At 43.9% G+C, this 17,862-nt stretch overlaps 1 protein-coding gene across 1 annotated transcript in view; it reads left to right on the top strand.

Moving 5' to 3' along the window:
- Positions 1–45: 45 nt before the first annotated feature.
- LOC123995268 (peptidyl-prolyl cis-trans isomerase FKBP1B-like) overlaps positions 46–17,862 on the top strand; it is a 33,074-nt gene continuing 15,257 nt past the window's right edge. The window contains exons 1-2 of the mRNA XM_046298760.1: positions 46–511; positions 1,316–1,363. Coding sequence (XP_046154716.1) covers positions 475–511; positions 1,316–1,363 — 85 coding nt within the window. The 5' untranslated portion in view covers positions 46–474. The remainder of the gene's footprint in view (positions 512–1,315; positions 1,364–17,862) is intronic.

Here is a 17,862-nt window from a genome sequence, read left to right as displayed (position 1 = left end):
GGGCCTTCTTGTCCACGGTCATTGCCAGGTCAGAGCTCAGTCGCAGCTCTGTCCCCTGCTTAGGCGATGTACATTTTGGGTCTCCCTAAACGGAGACAGAGGATGAGATTTGTGTCGAGGTTGGGTAACTTGCTAAGGTTTTTTCAAATTTTTGTAGTTACAGGGCTTGTTCGACATTGCAGCCGACTGTGCAAGCGACTGTCTACCGACTGATCTACAAATCACCTTGCGTCATAAATAACTACTCATTATTATTTGTAGAGCAGTCAGTCAGTCAGTCACAATTTACCCATGATACATAACGGTTGATCCTCTCGAACACGGTCACAATCCTGCATTTCTCAGACTTGATAGAGTACTCGATCAGTGGTCGGCATTGCTGGAGCTTGCATGCACCTTTTAACCACCGACATAGACTAGACACCAAACCTGCTTTATTTTATGCTTTAGCAACCACCATCGCTTTTTATTATAATGGGTGTGGAAATCGAAATAATATCCCCAGGAGATGGTAAGTTTTGCTACATTTGATTTTGGATCGTTATCTGCTGCGTTTGTTTATTTATTTAGCGTATATATTTAGCTAGCCATTACGAAATTGTGGGAGATGTGTTATTATTATCACGATGCCGTGGGAACGTTTAACGGATTTACAGCCAGTGCAAATGATTTAGCTGCATGTTTATTACATGCTCCACAACGTGGGCTACATTTATTTTTGAAGACCCATACATGTTCCTCGGTCTCACACGGTCACGGCATGGAGTGATCCAGCTTTTGTCAAATTAACGTCAGATTTTACTTTTCGTAGCAGGTTAGGATAATTAACATAGCTGGTTATGAGGAGTAGGTTAAGGTAAAGAAAAATAGTTAGGGTTAATTTGACAAAGGCTGGATCCATGACCCTCTCACATATCGTTCTAGAACTCTCTGCAATAATGCCAGCCTTCTATGGCCAGCTCCTTCTATTGGGATTGCTGCTTTCATCTGTATTAACACTGACTTTAAGTATTATTTCGATATCACGCAGTGTGTATGTTGATAGTAAAAGGAATACGATATTGTTACTTCCAATGATTTGATGTAACAACATTTCATAAAGAGCGCATGATAAGGGCACATCCTATTATTACAGTGTATGCCACACACACACACACACACACACACACACACACACACACACACACACACACACACACACACACACACACACACACACACACACACACACACACACACACACACACACACACACACACACACACACACACACACAATACGTTTGACTAAATATTGTTTGTTTTCTTTTCAACAGCAAGGACTTTCCCAAAGAAGGGCCAGACGTGTGTTGTTCATTACACAGGTAAAGAGTGTGTGACAAAAGAGCATCTGGTTGGGAAATTATTGTTTTGTTTTTCACTAGGTGGGTCATTCGCTGCCTGGGGGTCGTCTCTCAGACATCCAGGTCAGACAGACAGGAAAGAGAAAGTAAATGTGAACATTCCGTCTTGGTGATTACACGTTTATTACATGTTTATAACGTGTATGGCGTGTTGGGCTGACCAAATTTAGTCAACTGGCCGATTGTTTGGTCGTTAAGGCTGTTGGTCGATCGAGATTTCTTTACTTGAGCAGTAGCAAAAAAACAAACAAAAAATCATGGTGTACGAGACACCTGTCCTATTCGCGCCTGTCTGAGTCGACTAATCCATTGTGGAGGCCGTGGGGATGGTACAGTCCATCAGTCGAATGCATGTGCTACTGAAGTTGTACAGTGGGGCAAAAAAGTATTTAGTCAGCCACCAATTGACAAAGTCCTCCCACTTAAAAAGATGAGAGAGGCCTGTAATTTTCATCATAGGTACACTTCAACTATGACAGACAAAATGAGAAAAAGAAATCCAGAAAATCACATTGTAGGATTATTTATGAATTTATTTGCAAATTTGGTCAATAACAAAAGTTTATCTCAATACTTTGTTATATACCCTTTGTTGGCAATGGCAGAGGTCAAACGTTTTCTGTAAGTCTTCACAAGGTTTTCACACGCTGTTGCTGGTATTTTGGCTCATTCCTCCATGCAGATCTCCTCTAGAGCAGTCATGTTTTGGGGCTGTTGCTGGGCAACACAGACTTTCAACTCCCTCAAAGATATTCTATGGGGTTGAGATCTGGAGACTGGCTAGGCCACTCCAGGACCTTGAAATGCTTCTTACAAAGCCACTCCTTCGTTGCCCGGGCAGTGTGTTTGGGATCATTGTCATGCTGAAAGACCCAGCCACGTTTCATCTTCAATGCCCTTGCTGATGGTAGGCTTTGTTACTTTGGTCCCAGCTCTCTGCAGGTCATTCACTAGGTCCCCCTGTGTGGTTCTGGGATTTTTGCTCACCGTTCTTGTGATCATTTGGACCCCACGGGGTGAGACCTTGCGTGGAGCCCCAGATCGAGGGAGATTATCAGTGGTCTTGTATGTCTTCCATTTCCTAACAATTGCTCCCACAGTTGATTTCTTCAAACCAAGCTGCTTACCTATTGCAGATTCAGTCTTCCCAGCCTGGTGCAGGTCTACAATTTTGTTTCTGGGGTCCTTTGACAGCTTAATTAGCTTAATTAGGTCTATAATCATTAGCCTAATTGTTAAATGTGCCTGGCTTTATAAATTATCCGTATACAGTACCAGTCAAAAGTTTGGACATACCTACTCATTCAAGGGTTTTTCTTCACTTTTACTATTTTCTACCTTGTAGAATAATAGTGAATACATCAAAACGATGAAATAACACATATGGAATCGTGTAGTAACCAAAAAGTGTTAAACAAATCCAAATATATTTGATATTTTATATCCAGCTTCACAAGGAATGCTTTTCCAACAGTTTTGAAGGAGTTCCCACATATGTGGAGCATTTGTTGGCTGGTTTTCCTTCACTCTGCAGTTCACTCATCCCAAACCATCTCAATTGGGTTGAGGTCGGATGATTATGGAAGCCAGGTCATCTGATGCAGCACTCCGTCACTACTTCTTGGTCAAATAGCCATTACACAGCCTAGAGGTGTGTTGGGTCATCATTGTCCTGTTGAAAAACAAATTATAGTCTCACTAAGCGCAAACCAGATGGGATGGCATAACACTGCAGAATGCTGTGGTCGCCATGCTGGTTAAGTGTTCCTTGAATTCTAAATAAATCACTGACAGAGCACCCCCACACCATCACACCTCCTCCTCCATGCTTCACGGTGGGAACACATGCAGAGATCATCCATTCACCTACTCTGCTTTGCACAAAGACAAGGCTGTTGGAACAAAAAATCTCAAATTTGGACTCATCAGACCAAAGGACAGATTTCCACCTGTCTATTGTCGATTGCTCGTGTTTCTTGGCCCAAGCAATTATCTTCTTCTTATTGGTGTCCTTTAGTAGTGATTTCTTTGCAGCAAATCGACCTTGAAGGCCTGATTCACGCAGTCTCCTCTGAACAGTTGATGTTGAGATGTCTGTTACTTGAACCCTGAGGTGTTTATTTGTGCTGCAATCTGAGGTGCAGTTAACTCTAAACAACTTATCCTCTTCAGCAGAGGTAACTCTGGGTCTTCCTTTCCTGTGGCGGTCCTCATGAGAGCCAGTTTCATCATAGCGCTTGATGGTTTTTGTGACTGCACTTGAAGAAACGTTCAAAGTTCTTGACATTTTCCGGATTGACTGACCTTCATGTCTTAAAGTAATGATGGTCTGTCATTCTCTTTGCTTATTTGAGCTGTTCTTGCCATAATATGGACTTGGTCTTCTACCATGTAGGGTTATCTTCTGTGTACCACACCTACCTTGTCACAACACAGCTGATGGGCTCAAAAGCATTAAGAAGGAAAGAAATTCCACAAATTAACTTTTAACAAGGCACACTTGTTAATTTAAATGCATTCCAGGTGACTACCTCATGAAGCTGGTTGAGAGAATGTCAAGAGTGTGCTAAGCTGTCATCAAGGCAAAGGGTGGCTACTTTGAAGAATCTAAAATGTAAAGTATATTTTGATTTGTTTAACAGTTTTTCGGTTACTACATGATTCCATTTGTGTTATTTCATAGTTTTGATGTCTTCACTATTATTCTGAAATGTAGAAAATAGTCATAAAACAAACTTTAAAAAAACTTGATTGAGTAGATGTGTCCAAACTTTTGACTGGTACTGTACATCTACATAAATTAGTCAGATTCTGCTTGTGTTGCCTGTTTGAGTGTTTGTTTAATAGCCTACTGATTCCTTGAGCACCAAGCGTCACACAACACAACATTTCAGAAAAACAATTTCACAAATGCGTCTTTAATCTTTGCTATGATATAATAAAAAGTTGTAATTTTTTTCTCTGGTATTACTTATCATTTATTTCATGTTGTTTAAACTGTTCCAAATTGTCAGCAAAATAACATTTATAATAATATCCCTCCTTTTTCATGATCTCCTTATTATTATTATGATCATCATTTTAATAATAAATCATGTCATTAACATTCATAGGCTTCGTAGCCTATAGCAGCCTTGTATAAATACCATCAAGCTGTATGTCTAAAAGTTCATCCGGTTTAGTCTTAATACCGTAACTTACTTAGGCCTCTATTTCAAAACATATATAGACTACTGTATCAATCCATCAATCATTCATTCATTCATGTGATCACATAGCATATGAGTCATTCATAATTAGAAATGCAATGAAGCATTTTAGTTTTAAAATAAATAACAAATTGACCCTTGAATAATTAGCATGAACAATAAATAAACCGTTCCATTTTGGCACTGTTTTTGGTCTTTGCTGTAATAAAGGCTTTACAATTTTAAAAAACAACAACATTACAACAGACTCTCTGGAATGCTTGTAATGTATTTAGTGTTGTTTACATTGGTCCAAATGGTCAGAAAGATGATATTTTAAACTAACAGCACCTGTTTGTCACACATAAGATACACGCAGCTCTTGCTCCTTAACTTCTTTCTCCTTGATCTCCATTAGACTATTTTCCACAACTAGTCAAATGTATTCCAAACATCTGACTTCCCCTTTACCTCCTGAGCAAGCTGTAACGACGTTCGTCTGTTGAATGAAGAGAGTCGGACCGAAATGCAGCGTGTAGGTAACTCATGACTTTAATGAAAGAATCGCGGTACATGGAATAACTGAAACTGAATACAAAAACAACAGAACGGAACGTGAACTAATTACAGCCTATCTGGTGACTACAACACAGAGACAGGAACAAACACCCACGAAATACAAAGCGAACTCAGGCTACCTAAATACGGTTCCCAATCAGAGACAACGATAAGCACCTGACTCTAATTGAGAATCGCCTCAGGCAGCCAAGCCTATACCACACCCCTAATCAGCCGCGATCCCAAATAATACAAACCCCAATACGAAACACAACATATAAACCCATGTCACACCCTGGCCTACCCAAACATATAACAAAAACACAAAATACAATGACCAAGGCGTGACAGAACCCCCCCCCCTAAGGTGCGGACTCCCGGACGCACCTCAAGAGCATAGGGAGGGTCCGGGTGGGCGTCTGTCCATGGTGGCGGTTCTGGCTCGGGACGTGGACCCCACTCCATTAATGTCCTAGTTCCTCCCCTTCGCGTCCTGGGATAATCCACCCTCTCCGCCGACCATGGCCTAATAGTCCTCACCCAGATCCCCACATAACTGAGGAGCAGCTCGGGACAGAGGGGCAGCTCGGGACAGAGGGGCATCTCAGGACAGAGGGGCATCTCAGGACAGAGGGGCATCTCAGGACAGAGGGGCATCTCAGGACAGAGGGGCAGCTCGGGACAGAGGGGCAGCTCGGGACAGAGCGGCATCTCAGGACAGAGGGGCATCTCAGGACAGAGGGGCAGCTCGGGACAGAAGCAGCCCGGGACTGAGGGGAAGCCCAGTACTGAGGGGAAGCCCAGTACTGAGAGGAAGCCCAGTACTGAGAGAAATCCCAGTACTGAGAGGAAGCCCAGTACTGAGAGGAAGCCCAGGCAGGTAGTAGGCTCCGGTAAATCCTGGTTGGCTGGCAGATCTGGAAGAGACTGGTTGTCGGGCAGATCTGGAAGAGACTGGTTGTCAGGCAGATCTGGAAGAGACTAGTTGTCGGGCAGATCTGGAAGAGACTGGTTGTCTGGCGGCGCTGGGCTGACTGGCGGCACTGGCGGCGCCGGGCAGACTGTGAGCACTGGCGGCGCTGGGCAGACGGGAGACTCCGGCAGCGCAGGAGAGGAGAAAGGCTCTGGCTGCGCTAAACAGGCGGGAGACTCCGACAGCGCAGGAGAGGAGAAAAGCGCTGGCTGCGCTGAACAGGTGAGGCGCACTGGAGGCCTGGTGCGTGGTGCTGGAACTGGTGGTACTGGATCGAGGACACGCACAGGAAGCCTGGTGCGGGGAGCTGCTACCGGAGGACTGGTGTGTAGAGGTGGCTCTGGATAGACCGGACCGTGCAGGCGCACTGGAGCTCTTGAGCACCGAGCCTGCCCAAGCTTACCTGGCTCGATGCCCACTCTAGCCCGGCCAATAGGAAGGGCTGGTATGTGCCGCACCTGGTTCTGCACCCGCACTGGAAACACTGTGCGCTCCATAGCATAACACGGTGCCTGCCCGGTCTCTCTAGCCCAACGGTGAGCACAGGGAGTTTGCGCAGGTCTCCTACCTGGCATAACTATTCTCCCTTCTGCCCCCCCCCCCCCAATAATTTTTTTGGGCTGCTTTTCCGACTTCCAACCGCGTCGCCGTGCTGCCTCCTCATACCAGCGCCTCTCCGCTTTATTTCGCATCTATTTCTTCCATGGGACGGCGATATTCTCCAGGCTGAGCCCAAGGTCCTTTACCGTCTAATTCCTCCTCCCATGTCCAATTCTCCAAGTGGTGCAGCCTCTCCCACTGCAACTGCTCTTCACGATTAACAGGGAGAGTTGGCTCAGGTCTTAACCCTGACTCAGCCACTCTCTCTCTGCGCTCTCCCCTAATAAATATTTGGGGGTTACTTTCGGTTTTCGCTCTGCGTCGCCGTGTTTTCCTTTTTGACTCCATTAGCCTGTAGCCCTCTTCGCACTGCTGAAGCGAATCCCAGGCGGGCGCCTGCACTCTCTCTGGGTCGGCCGCCCACCTGTCGATTTCTTCCCACGTCGTATACTCCATGCCTTTACCTTCAATAACGTCCTCCTTTAGCTCCTGCCAGTTATCTACGTCGTTGCCAGTTACACGCTGCTTGGTCCGTGAGAGGTGGGTGTTTCTGCAACGACGTTCGTCTGTTGAATGAAGAGAGTCGGACCGAAATGCAGCGTGTAGGTTACTCATGACTTTAATGAAAGAATCGCGGTACATGGAATAACTGAAACTGAATACAAAAACAACAGAACGGAACGTGAACTAATTACTGTCATGTTTTGTCTTATATTGTCTTGTCATTTTGCTTTTCCTTCTGTTCGTTTTCCCCCTGCTGGTCTTTTTAGGTTCGTTCCCTTTTTTCTCTCTCCCTCCCTCTCTCTCTTCTCTCTATCGTTCCGTTCCTGCTCCCAGCTGTTCCTATTCCCCTAATCAATCATTTAGTCTTTCCACTCCTGTTCCCTATCTTTTCCCCTGATTAGAGTCCCTATTTCTCCCCTTGTTTTCCGTTTCTGTCCTGTCGGATCCTTGTATATTGTTCGCCGTGCTGTGTCTTGTTTCCCTCAGATGCTGCGTGTGAGCAGGTGTCTGAGTCTGCTACGGTCGGTGCCTTCCCGAGGCAACCTACAGTTTACGGTCGAGTCTCCAGTCTGTCCTCGTCACTACGAGTGGAATTAGTTTTTTATGTTTAGTTTACTGCTCCGATTTGTCTAGGAGTATTGCCTATTTCCTTTACTGGAATAAAGACTCTGTTTTCGCCAAGTCGCTTTTGGGTCCTCATTCATCTGCATAACAGAAGGATCCGACCCACTGTCATGTTTTGTCTTATATTGTCTTGTCATTTTGCTTTTCCTTCTGTTCGTTTTCCCCCTGCTGGTCTTTTTAGGTTCGTTCCCTTTTTTCTCTCTCCCTCCCTCTCTCTCTTCTCTCTATCGTTCCGTTCCTGCTCCCAGCTGTTCCTATTCCCCTAATCAATCATTTAGTTCTTCTGTGGCTTTCCACTCGCAACCTTCCTCTTACGACAGCTTCTCGTAAGTTGACTCCGCGGTTCATTGGTCCGTTCCGTGTCTCCCAGGTCGTCAATCCTGTCGCTGTGCGACTGCTTCTTCCGCGACATCTTCGTCGCGTCCATCCTGTCTTCCATGTCTCCTGTGTCAAGCCCTTTCTTCGCACCCCCGTTCGTCTTCCCTCCCCCCTCCCGTCCTTGTCGAGAGCGCACCTATTTACAAGGTACGTAGGATCATGGACATGCGTTCTTGGGGACGGGGTCACCAATACTTAGTGGATTGGGAGGGTTACGGTCCTGAGGAGAGGAGTTGGGTTCCGTCTCGGGACGTGCTGGACCGTTCACTGATTGATGATTTCCTCCGTTGCCGCCAGGATTCCTCCTCGAGTGCACCAGGAGGCGCTCGGTGAGTGGGGGGGTACTGTCATGTTTTGTCTTATATTGTCTTGTCATTTTGCTTTTCCTTCTGTTCGTTTTCCCCCTGCTGGTCTTTTTAGGTTCGTTCCCTTTTTTCTCTCTCCCTCCCTCTCTCTCTTCTCTCTATCGTTCCGTTCCTGCTCCCAGCTGTTCCTATTCCCCTAATCAATCATTTAGTCTTTCCACTCCTGTTCCCTATCTTTTCCCCTGATTAGAGTCCCTATTTCTCCCCTTGTTTTCCGTTTCTGTCCTGTCGGATCCTTGTATATTGTTCGCCGTGCTGTGTCTTGTTTCCCTCAGATGCTGCGTGTGAGCAGGTGTCTGAGTCTGCTACGGTCGGTGCCTTCCCGAGGCAACCTACAGTTTACGGTCGAGTCTCCAGTCTGTCCTCGTCACTACGAGTGGAATTAGTTTTTTATGTTTAGTTTACTGCTCCGATTTGTCTAGGAGTATTGCCTATTTCCTTTACTGGAATAAAGACTCTGTTTTCGCCAAGTCGCTTTTGGGTCCTCATTCATCTGCATAACAAATTACAGCCTATCTGGTGACTACAACACAGAGACAGGAACAAACACCCACAAAATACAAAGCGAACTCAGGCTACCTAAATACGGTTCCCAATCAGAGACAACGATAAGCACCTGACTCTAATTGAGAATCGCCTCAGGCAGCCAAGCCTATACCACACCCCTAATCAGCCGCGATCCCAAATAATACAAACCCCAATACGAAACACAACATATAAACCCATGTCACACCCTGGCCTACTCAAACATATAACAAAAACACAAAATACAATGACCAAGGCGTGACACAAGCAGTGAACATTCTCCCGATTCGAGTTTATTTGTCACATCCTCTGCATCCATTTTGCTGTCACATGTGTTACAGTGTTCGGAGTTTATTATAACCAATTTGTGGTTACGATATGCCATAAGTCCTATTGGTCACGTGCATGTGATGCATGTGTCACGTAAAGAGAGTAAATGTTGAGGGAATAGGGAATGTTTTTCCTTTACAAATTAGGGATTTTGGTAACAAAACCTTTATCAGAAATGGCTGTAATTATGTTGCAGCTTCAGCAACACGGACAGTGCGATAAACACTGTTGATGTTCTGTGGTAGTCGCTGCAGCAGGGATGAGAGAGAGACAACAGGTGCTAGTTAAACAGTCACTCGCTGTCATTTTCTTTTTTACACAGAGCAGCAAGTCTGAGCCCGGCCCAGCACAACCAAATCAATTGCGGTCGGACTCCCTCTAGTCATTTGTGTGTCTTAATGATTTCATCAAAAAGCGCTTAAAGCATCAGACAAGCTCAGTGCATATAGTTGATTTGATTAAAACACATAAGATGTGTCTATATGGAAAAAAACATGTTTTAACATTTCGACCATTTGATTGCTCGAAAGAACAGATGACTGTCAGGCAACTAAAAACATTTTTTTGTCGGGGACAGCCCTAATGCCATGTGTGTTGAGGTATCCAGACGTCCCCGATTTCGGGGACAGTCTCCGATTTTGGTGACCTGTCCCTGGCTAGAGTTGTCCCCGGAAATGCCCCCAATTAACCTGCAGAAAGAAAGCAACTTTGAAGTTATATTGAGGCTGATATTTCAATAATCAAAACACTGTGTCCAATCAGATTTGCATGTGAAAATTGTCTATCTCTGTACCCAACTCATTTATTGCCGCAGATGTTTTATGAGAACATTTGAACAGTGATACATTGTAAACACTGCATGATCAACCATTCTGATGGCCAGATAGTCCATCCAACAGCATTGGCTACCAAACCTGGGTGATTCAAAAATGACTTGATAAACTAAGATTAAGAACTGTGAAGTCGTAATCCATTGCTGCTCACCTTAGTGTGGGTGTATGTGCGCCAGTTTATGTCTTCTTTGAAGACATGGCTGAAACTCTACTACAAGTGAAGTTTAATACACCTTTAACCTGACTGTGCTGCTGCTCCAGTTTCAACTGTTCTGCCTTGTTATTATTCGACCATGCTGGTCATTTATGAACATTTGAACATCTTGGCCATGTTCTGTTATAATCTCCACCCGGCACAGCCAGAAAAGGACTGGCCACCCCACATAGCCTGGTTCCTCTCTAGGTTTCTTCCTAGGTTTTGGCCTTTCTAGGGAGTTTTTCCTAGCCACCGTGCTTCTACACCTACATTGCTTGCTGTTTGGGGTTTTAGGCTGGGTTTCTGTACAGCACTTTGAGATATCAGCTGATGTACGAAGGGCTATATAAATACATTTGATTTGATGATTTGATTTGATTAATGTTTGGTGGTGATCAATGTTCTTTCAAAACATTTTCGGCACTGAGCAAATGTCAAGTCTGCTGAGCGCAAACTTGAACGTTGTGAAGATTCTGTGCAACTTTTGTGCGCATTTACTGTGAACACCGAGGCTGTACCTGCTTTAAGTTACAGTTATGGCCAAGTAGTCTACCGTGGCTATTTGATCATAATGTAGGTCTACCAGAGTGGACTACCATCAAAAACAATGGAGAAAATGCATCCCATAACATTTTAACATGGAAATAGCTGTTCTATCATTCAACCTACAGTAGCAGCCCATGTGTGGTGTTCAATGTAGGCCTAAATTCCGTGAGACTTGTGGAAAAAATATGCAGGGCTTGGCATTAACCTTGTCAGACAAGGAGGTGACTTAAAATGTGTTGTTTGATGCAAGAAACAACTTATAAAGTTATCTAAGCTTATTCAAGCCAGTCTCAAAATACCATACTGGCCCTTTAAGACAGACAAAATGCTCTTTACCTGACTTGCTTGATGGCTAGAAATGTACACATTTTGTGCTCTTGTAGGAAGCAACCACTCTCACATTGCTGACTAGACATGAGCTATAACTGGGCTATTAACTCACTAACTAGCAAAGAATATGAACACATGTGCATAGGTGGCTACATGCAACTCTCACTTTGATCTCAAAACAGTTAGTTAGTTTTGCACACTAATAAGTCTTGCATAGTTAGTTTTGTTTCGGTATGTTGTGTTGAAAGCGGCTAACATTGGGAATTCCCACAGTAAAGGGAAACGTTGATAGTGTTAACGAAATGGGAAAACAGGGAAGTTGAGAGAAGTTCAATCTCGCGCTTCTCTGCGCGGGCTGATATTTCTTCTGCACAGCAGTCCCGGGAACATTGGTGGTAATACATTTAAAGCTCAACACTTTGTCTTTATGTCGAGTCATTGATTGCTGTTTGGTATATTGTAGTCCAGAAAGCGAGAGTGGTAGGCTACTGGTAGTAATAAAGACATAGGTTACTGACCCTGTTCCTTCTCTGAGTTGAGTTTTTTTGCAGATCATTGAGAGGGAGATAGACAGACCGAGAGAGAGAGAGGGAGAAAAAGATATAGATATGGCTGTGCTCAGGCCTAGTCTCCTGCAGTACTCTATATTAAGGCCTGCTGTGCTGCTGTGTTGATGTGTGTAGGGAAGTTGACCCTATTGCCGTAACACGAATGCTAAATCTGCATTCTTTCTGACCCCCCCTCCCTCTTTTCAGCTCAGCTGTTAATGCCAACCATGTTGAAGAATGAACCTTTTGTGTCAAACCCACTCTGGAAGGAGATTAGTTAACATGTGCTTCATTAGGCCAAAGAGATAAAAACCTTCACTGAATTTGTGCATTATTGATTTGACCTGAGTATACTAAAATCCATCACGTGCCACACTGCAAAGTGAAGTTCTAACTCACAGAATTTGATGGCTGGCCCAAAGGTGATCACGTCACGTCACATGTAAATGGTTTTGGTAATTGAAATCCTGATGCTATTCATGCTGTGTCTGTTTACTGTCGTTGTATTTTGTCTACCATAACAACAGCCATAAAGAAATAAAACACAACACAAACAATAACAACAAATGGACTCTCATTCCCAATAACTTCAGACAACAGATACAAAGGAACAGAATACAAAGACAAAGAAACACAAACAGATGGATTTTCATGATCAATATCTTCACATCTACTGGTATACTAACACAACATTAAAACATCCATGCACACAGTACTGTGTCTCCCAGTCCCAGCAGTATCTCTGGTCTTATTTTTAACTTCACTTTCACCACTTCCTTATGCTACACACACAGGCACGTGGTGACCTCGCGGAGCAATGGGTTCTGCTTAAGATAGTATTGTATCCTGAATTAGCCTAGATGTCATTATGGGGCAGTGTCAGACCGCTCCCTGATGCCCATCTCTGACTCACTTGTTCCTCTCTTACATGAAATCTCTTGCCTATGGGTCCTCTCCACTCTCCTCTGATGGCGTTTGACCCTATAGGTTCTGAGAATGACCGCAGAGAGAATTGTGGGTGTCACTCTCTTTCTCTGGTGACAGAGTTACGAGCTGCGTAAGCACCGGGGTTCTGTGGGTTCCACAGGCATCATGTCACCTCTATATGGGGCTGTTCCGGTTGTCTTGAACCTCCTCTCCAGTGAAACTTGATGATGTAGGCACTTGGATGGTCAATCCCCAAACAGCAGTTATTTGAAAGATTTGAAACTCTCAGCTTAAAGTTTTTCCTAGCCATGCAGTAGACCAACACTAAAAGCTGTGTTATCTAGAACCTATAAGGATTCTTCAGCTGTCTCCAGTGGAAAACCTTTTGAAGAACCCTTTTAGGTTCCAGGTAGAACTCTTTGAGTTCTATGAAGAAAAATGTCCACAGAGGGTTCTACATGGAACCAAAAAGGGTTCTCCTATGGGGACAGACGAAGAACCGTACTGTTATGGATGTGTGTGGTAGTAGGACCAGGCAGGGTGACAGGTCTGGCAGGCAGTATTGCAGTAGTGGGCAGCAGGCCATGTTACAGTATATCCATCAGGAGCCACATTGATTGTTTTATTTCGATTTGAAGCAACCCTCACACACACACATCAATACATATATAGGCCTCTGGCCTTAATGAAAGATGGAAAAATGAAGGGGAGTATTCTCTAGCAGGAGTTGGAATTGTGTTTCAGACTGGGAGATGGAACAGCATAGTGATTAGTGTGGGAACCATAGTGCATGCAGTATGGTTAAATGTAGCTCACAGATCCCTCTGTGAGAGATCCATCCTTCCTCTCAACACCTTCACTTATTCCTCACACTTTTTAAAAGTTTTGTGTATAATTATTTTCAATACTATATGGATCTCTCATGGCCAGACTACATAATCTCTTATGGACAGACTGTAATCTCTCATGGCCAGACTACGTAATATTTTTTGGTCAGACTACGTAGTCTCTTATGGTCAGATTACGTAATCTCTTATGGACAGACTGTGATCTCTCATGGCCAGACCACGTAAACAATCATGACCAGACTACGTAATCTCTTATGGACAGACCACGTAAACAATCATGGCCAGACTACGTAATCTCTTATGGACAGACTGTAATCTCTCATGGCCAGACCACGTAAACAATCATGACCGGACTACGTAATCTCTTATGGACAGACCACGTAAACAATCATGGCCAGACTACGTAATCTCTTATGGCCAGTCTACGTGATCTCTTATGGACAGACTACGTAAACAATCATCTGACCAAATAATGTTCTGTTTAGGTTCTACTAAACCCCCCTACAGTACCGTAGTGTAGCTAATTTAATCAAAGTAGCTAAAACCACTTACTAAGAGCAACTGCAGAGATTAGGCCTATTGAGACCAAAGTGCTATGGAGTAGGATAAGAGCAGCAGAGATTGCGCTAATTACAGATATAGGTTCTTAATTTGAACCAGTTTTCTACAGTAGGAAAATAATCCTGCAGCAGCAGGAAATATGAATTATTATGTGGATTATAATTAATGGACATTTTAGTAGGTGTTGATACAAACCTCAAATACACTACATGTTTTACATTTACTGCACTGTAGGAACATTTTCCAGCAACAGGATGATTAAATTAAGATCCTACATCTGTTGCACTAATGTATAGCAGCGGGACTGAAACATGTTGCTTATACCACAACATTAAAGATGCAGGGCTACATCTGAGAGCTGTCTCATTAGGTGAAACACCAATTCCAGTGCCAAAGATTCTACTGATATATGAACGACGAAGCAAGAACAGATATTTCTCAACATGTCTATATGAGCGTGCTGCAGACAGATCACGTATGTGTGATATCTCCTTACATCTCTGGGCCCTGGTGGACGAGGGGCCATGTGTGTGTGCTGGCGTATGTGTGTGTGTCACGTGTAGACACAGATACAGTAAACGGAGTATAAATAGCCTAGCTGGCCTGGACAGCCTGTCCAGAAAGACATCTCATACTACTCAGGAGGGTCTGGGGGCAAAATCTGAAATGGCACCCTATACTCTATATAGTGCACTACATTTAGCCAGAGCCCTAAAGGCCAAAAGTATAGTGCACTATATGGGCATATAGGGTGCCATTTTGGACACACGTGGGTCTTCCCTTGGTATTTTCACACCCAACCCAAGCAGAGAACATGGGATTAAGGGCCAGTTTGTCATGCTTTTTACACTGTCTATTTACCCATTGCCTGCCTGCTATCTAAGAGTGTCTAGGACTGTTCTGCAGGAACAGGAAAGGAAGGATCCTGTTTTTATTTTCATTCAACTCCACTCTGACTCAACCAAGATAGGGTGGCCTCACTACATTTTCTTTTCAGTTACTCACAAACTGATACAGTAGTTAAGGGTCTGGGTCTCTGTTGCAGGAAGAGAAATGGACCAGCTTTATTTTCTCAAAGCTACGTTGGAACGGCCCCAACTCAAACAGACTTGGAATAGCATGTAGACTTTTTCAGTTAGAATGGGCTTTAATCAACATGGTGCTGAAATATACAGTGCATTGGGAAAGTATTCAGACCCCTGACTTTTTCCAAATGTTGTTACGTTACAGCTTTCTGAAATGGATTAAATAAATAAAAATCCTCATCAATCTACAGTGAAAAAAGCGGGAAAAAAACAGTTTTTTAGAAATGTTTGCAAATATATTAAAAATAAAAAACACCTTATTTACATGAGTATTCAGACCCTTTGCTATGAGACTCGAAATTGAGCTCAGATGCACCCTGTTTCCATTGATCATCCTTGATGTTTCTACAACTTGACTGTAATCCACCTGTGGTAAATTCAATTGATTGAACATGATTTGGAAAGGAACCCACCTGTCTATATAAGGTCCCACAGTTGACAATGCATGTCAGAGCAAAAACCAAGCCATGAGGTCAAAGGAATTGTCCGTAGAGCCCCGAGGATTGTGTTGAGGCACAGATCTGGGGAAGGGAGCCAAAAAATGTCTGCAGCCTTGAAGGTCCCCAACAACACAGTGGCCTCCATCATTCTTAAATGGAAGAAGTTTGGAACCAGCAAGACTCTTCCTAGAGCTGGCCGCCCGCCCAAACTGAGCAATCGGGGAGAAGGGCTTTAGTCATGGAGGTGACCAAGAACCCGATGGGCACTCTGACAGAACTCCAGAGTTCCTCTGTGGAGATGGGAGAACCTTCCGGAAGGACAACCTTTTCTGCAGCACTCCACCAATCACGCCATGTATGGTAGAGTGGCCAGACGGAAGCCACTCCTCAGTAAAAGGCACATGACAGCCTGCTTGGAGTTTGCAAAAAAGGCACCTAAAGACTCTCAGACTATGAGAAACAAGATTCTCTGGTCTGATGAAACCAAGATTGAACTCTTTGGAGTCAATCACCACCTTCCGGAGACACCTGAAACCCCACCTCTTTAAGGAATACCTAGGATAGGATAAGTAATCCCTCTCACCCCCCCCCCTAAGTTTTAGATGCACTATTGTTAAGTGACTGTCCCACTGGATGTCATAAGGTGAATGCACCAATTTGTAAGTCGCTCTGGATAAGAGCGTCTGCTAAATGACTTAAATGTAAATGTAAATGTGAATGCCAAGCGTCACGTCTGCAGAAAACCTGGCACCATCCCTACGGTGAAGCATGGTGGTGGCAGCATCATGTTGTGGGGATGTTTTTCAGTGGCAGGGACTGAGAGTATAGTCAGGATCAAGGGAAGGATAAATGGCGCAAAGTACAGAGATCCTTGTCGAAAACCTGCTCCAGAGCGCTCAGGACCTCAAACTGGGGCGAAGGTTCACTTTTAAACTGGACAACGACCCTAAACACACAGTCAATACAATGCAGGAGTGGCTTCGGGACAAGTCTCTGAATATCCTTGAGTGGCCCAGCCAGAGCCTGGACTTGAACCTGATCAAACATCTCTGGAAATAGCTGTGCAGCGACGCTCCCCATCCAACCTGACAGAGATTGAGAGGATCTGCAGAGAAGAATGAGAGAAACTCCCCAAATACAGGTGTGCCAAGCTTGTAGCGTCATACCCAAGAAGATTCAAGGCTGTAATCGCTGTCAAAGGTACTGATTAAAGTGTCTGAATACTAATGCAAATGTGATATTTCTTGTTTTTATTTTTTTACTAAATTTGCAAACATTTCTAAAAACATGTTTTTGCTTTGTCATCATGTGGTATTGTGTATATTGATGAGGGGAGAAAACAATTTAATCTGATTTAGATTAAGGCATAATAACAAAATGTGGCAAAAACTCAAGGGGTCTGAATAGTTTCCGAATGCTCTGTAGTGCCTGATAGACATAGACTAAGTTGTTTTTGAACACATCCAACTGTTTACCCATTCAACAAATGCGTCTTAATCATGTCATACTGAGGATCACTTTACTGTGTAACTGGCCATATAATTCCTGCTTGGGAGGGAAAAAAAGAAATATTACCCATATTGTATTCGAAATAAACATCCTAGCTCGGTTTCACTGTGGTTTTTATTTGAAATATGGGTCATAATGTTTCCGTCTTCTGGAACACTTTACTGTGCCTATAACTCCAGTCTAGCCAGAGGAGATACAGTATTAATAGATCTTCTTTGGACCCGTCGACTCCAAATCAATTCAAATGTATTTATATAGCCTTTCGTACATCAGCTGATATCTCAAAGGGCTGTACAGAAACCCAGCCTAAAACCCCAAACAGCAAGCAATGTAGGTGTAGAAGCACGGTGGCTAGGAAAAACTCCCTAGAAAGGCCAAAACCTAGGAAGAAACTTAGAGAGGAACCAGGCTATGTGGGGTGGCCAGTCCTCTTCTGGCTGTGCCGGGTGGAGATTATAACAGAACATGGCCAAGATGTTCAAATGTTCATAAATTACCAGCATGGTCAAATAATAATAATCACAGGCAGAACAGTTGAAACTGGAGCAGCAGCACAGCCAGGTGGACTGGGGACCGCAAGGAGTCATCATGT

The sequence above is a fragment of the Oncorhynchus gorbuscha genome, linkage group LG14, assembly GCF_021184085.1.
Source record: "Oncorhynchus gorbuscha isolate QuinsamMale2020 ecotype Even-year linkage group LG14, OgorEven_v1.0, whole genome shotgun sequence".
Classification (NCBI taxonomy): domain Eukaryota; kingdom Metazoa; phylum Chordata; class Actinopteri; order Salmoniformes; family Salmonidae; genus Oncorhynchus; species Oncorhynchus gorbuscha.
This window is presented reverse-complemented; position numbering and strand designations above follow the sequence as displayed.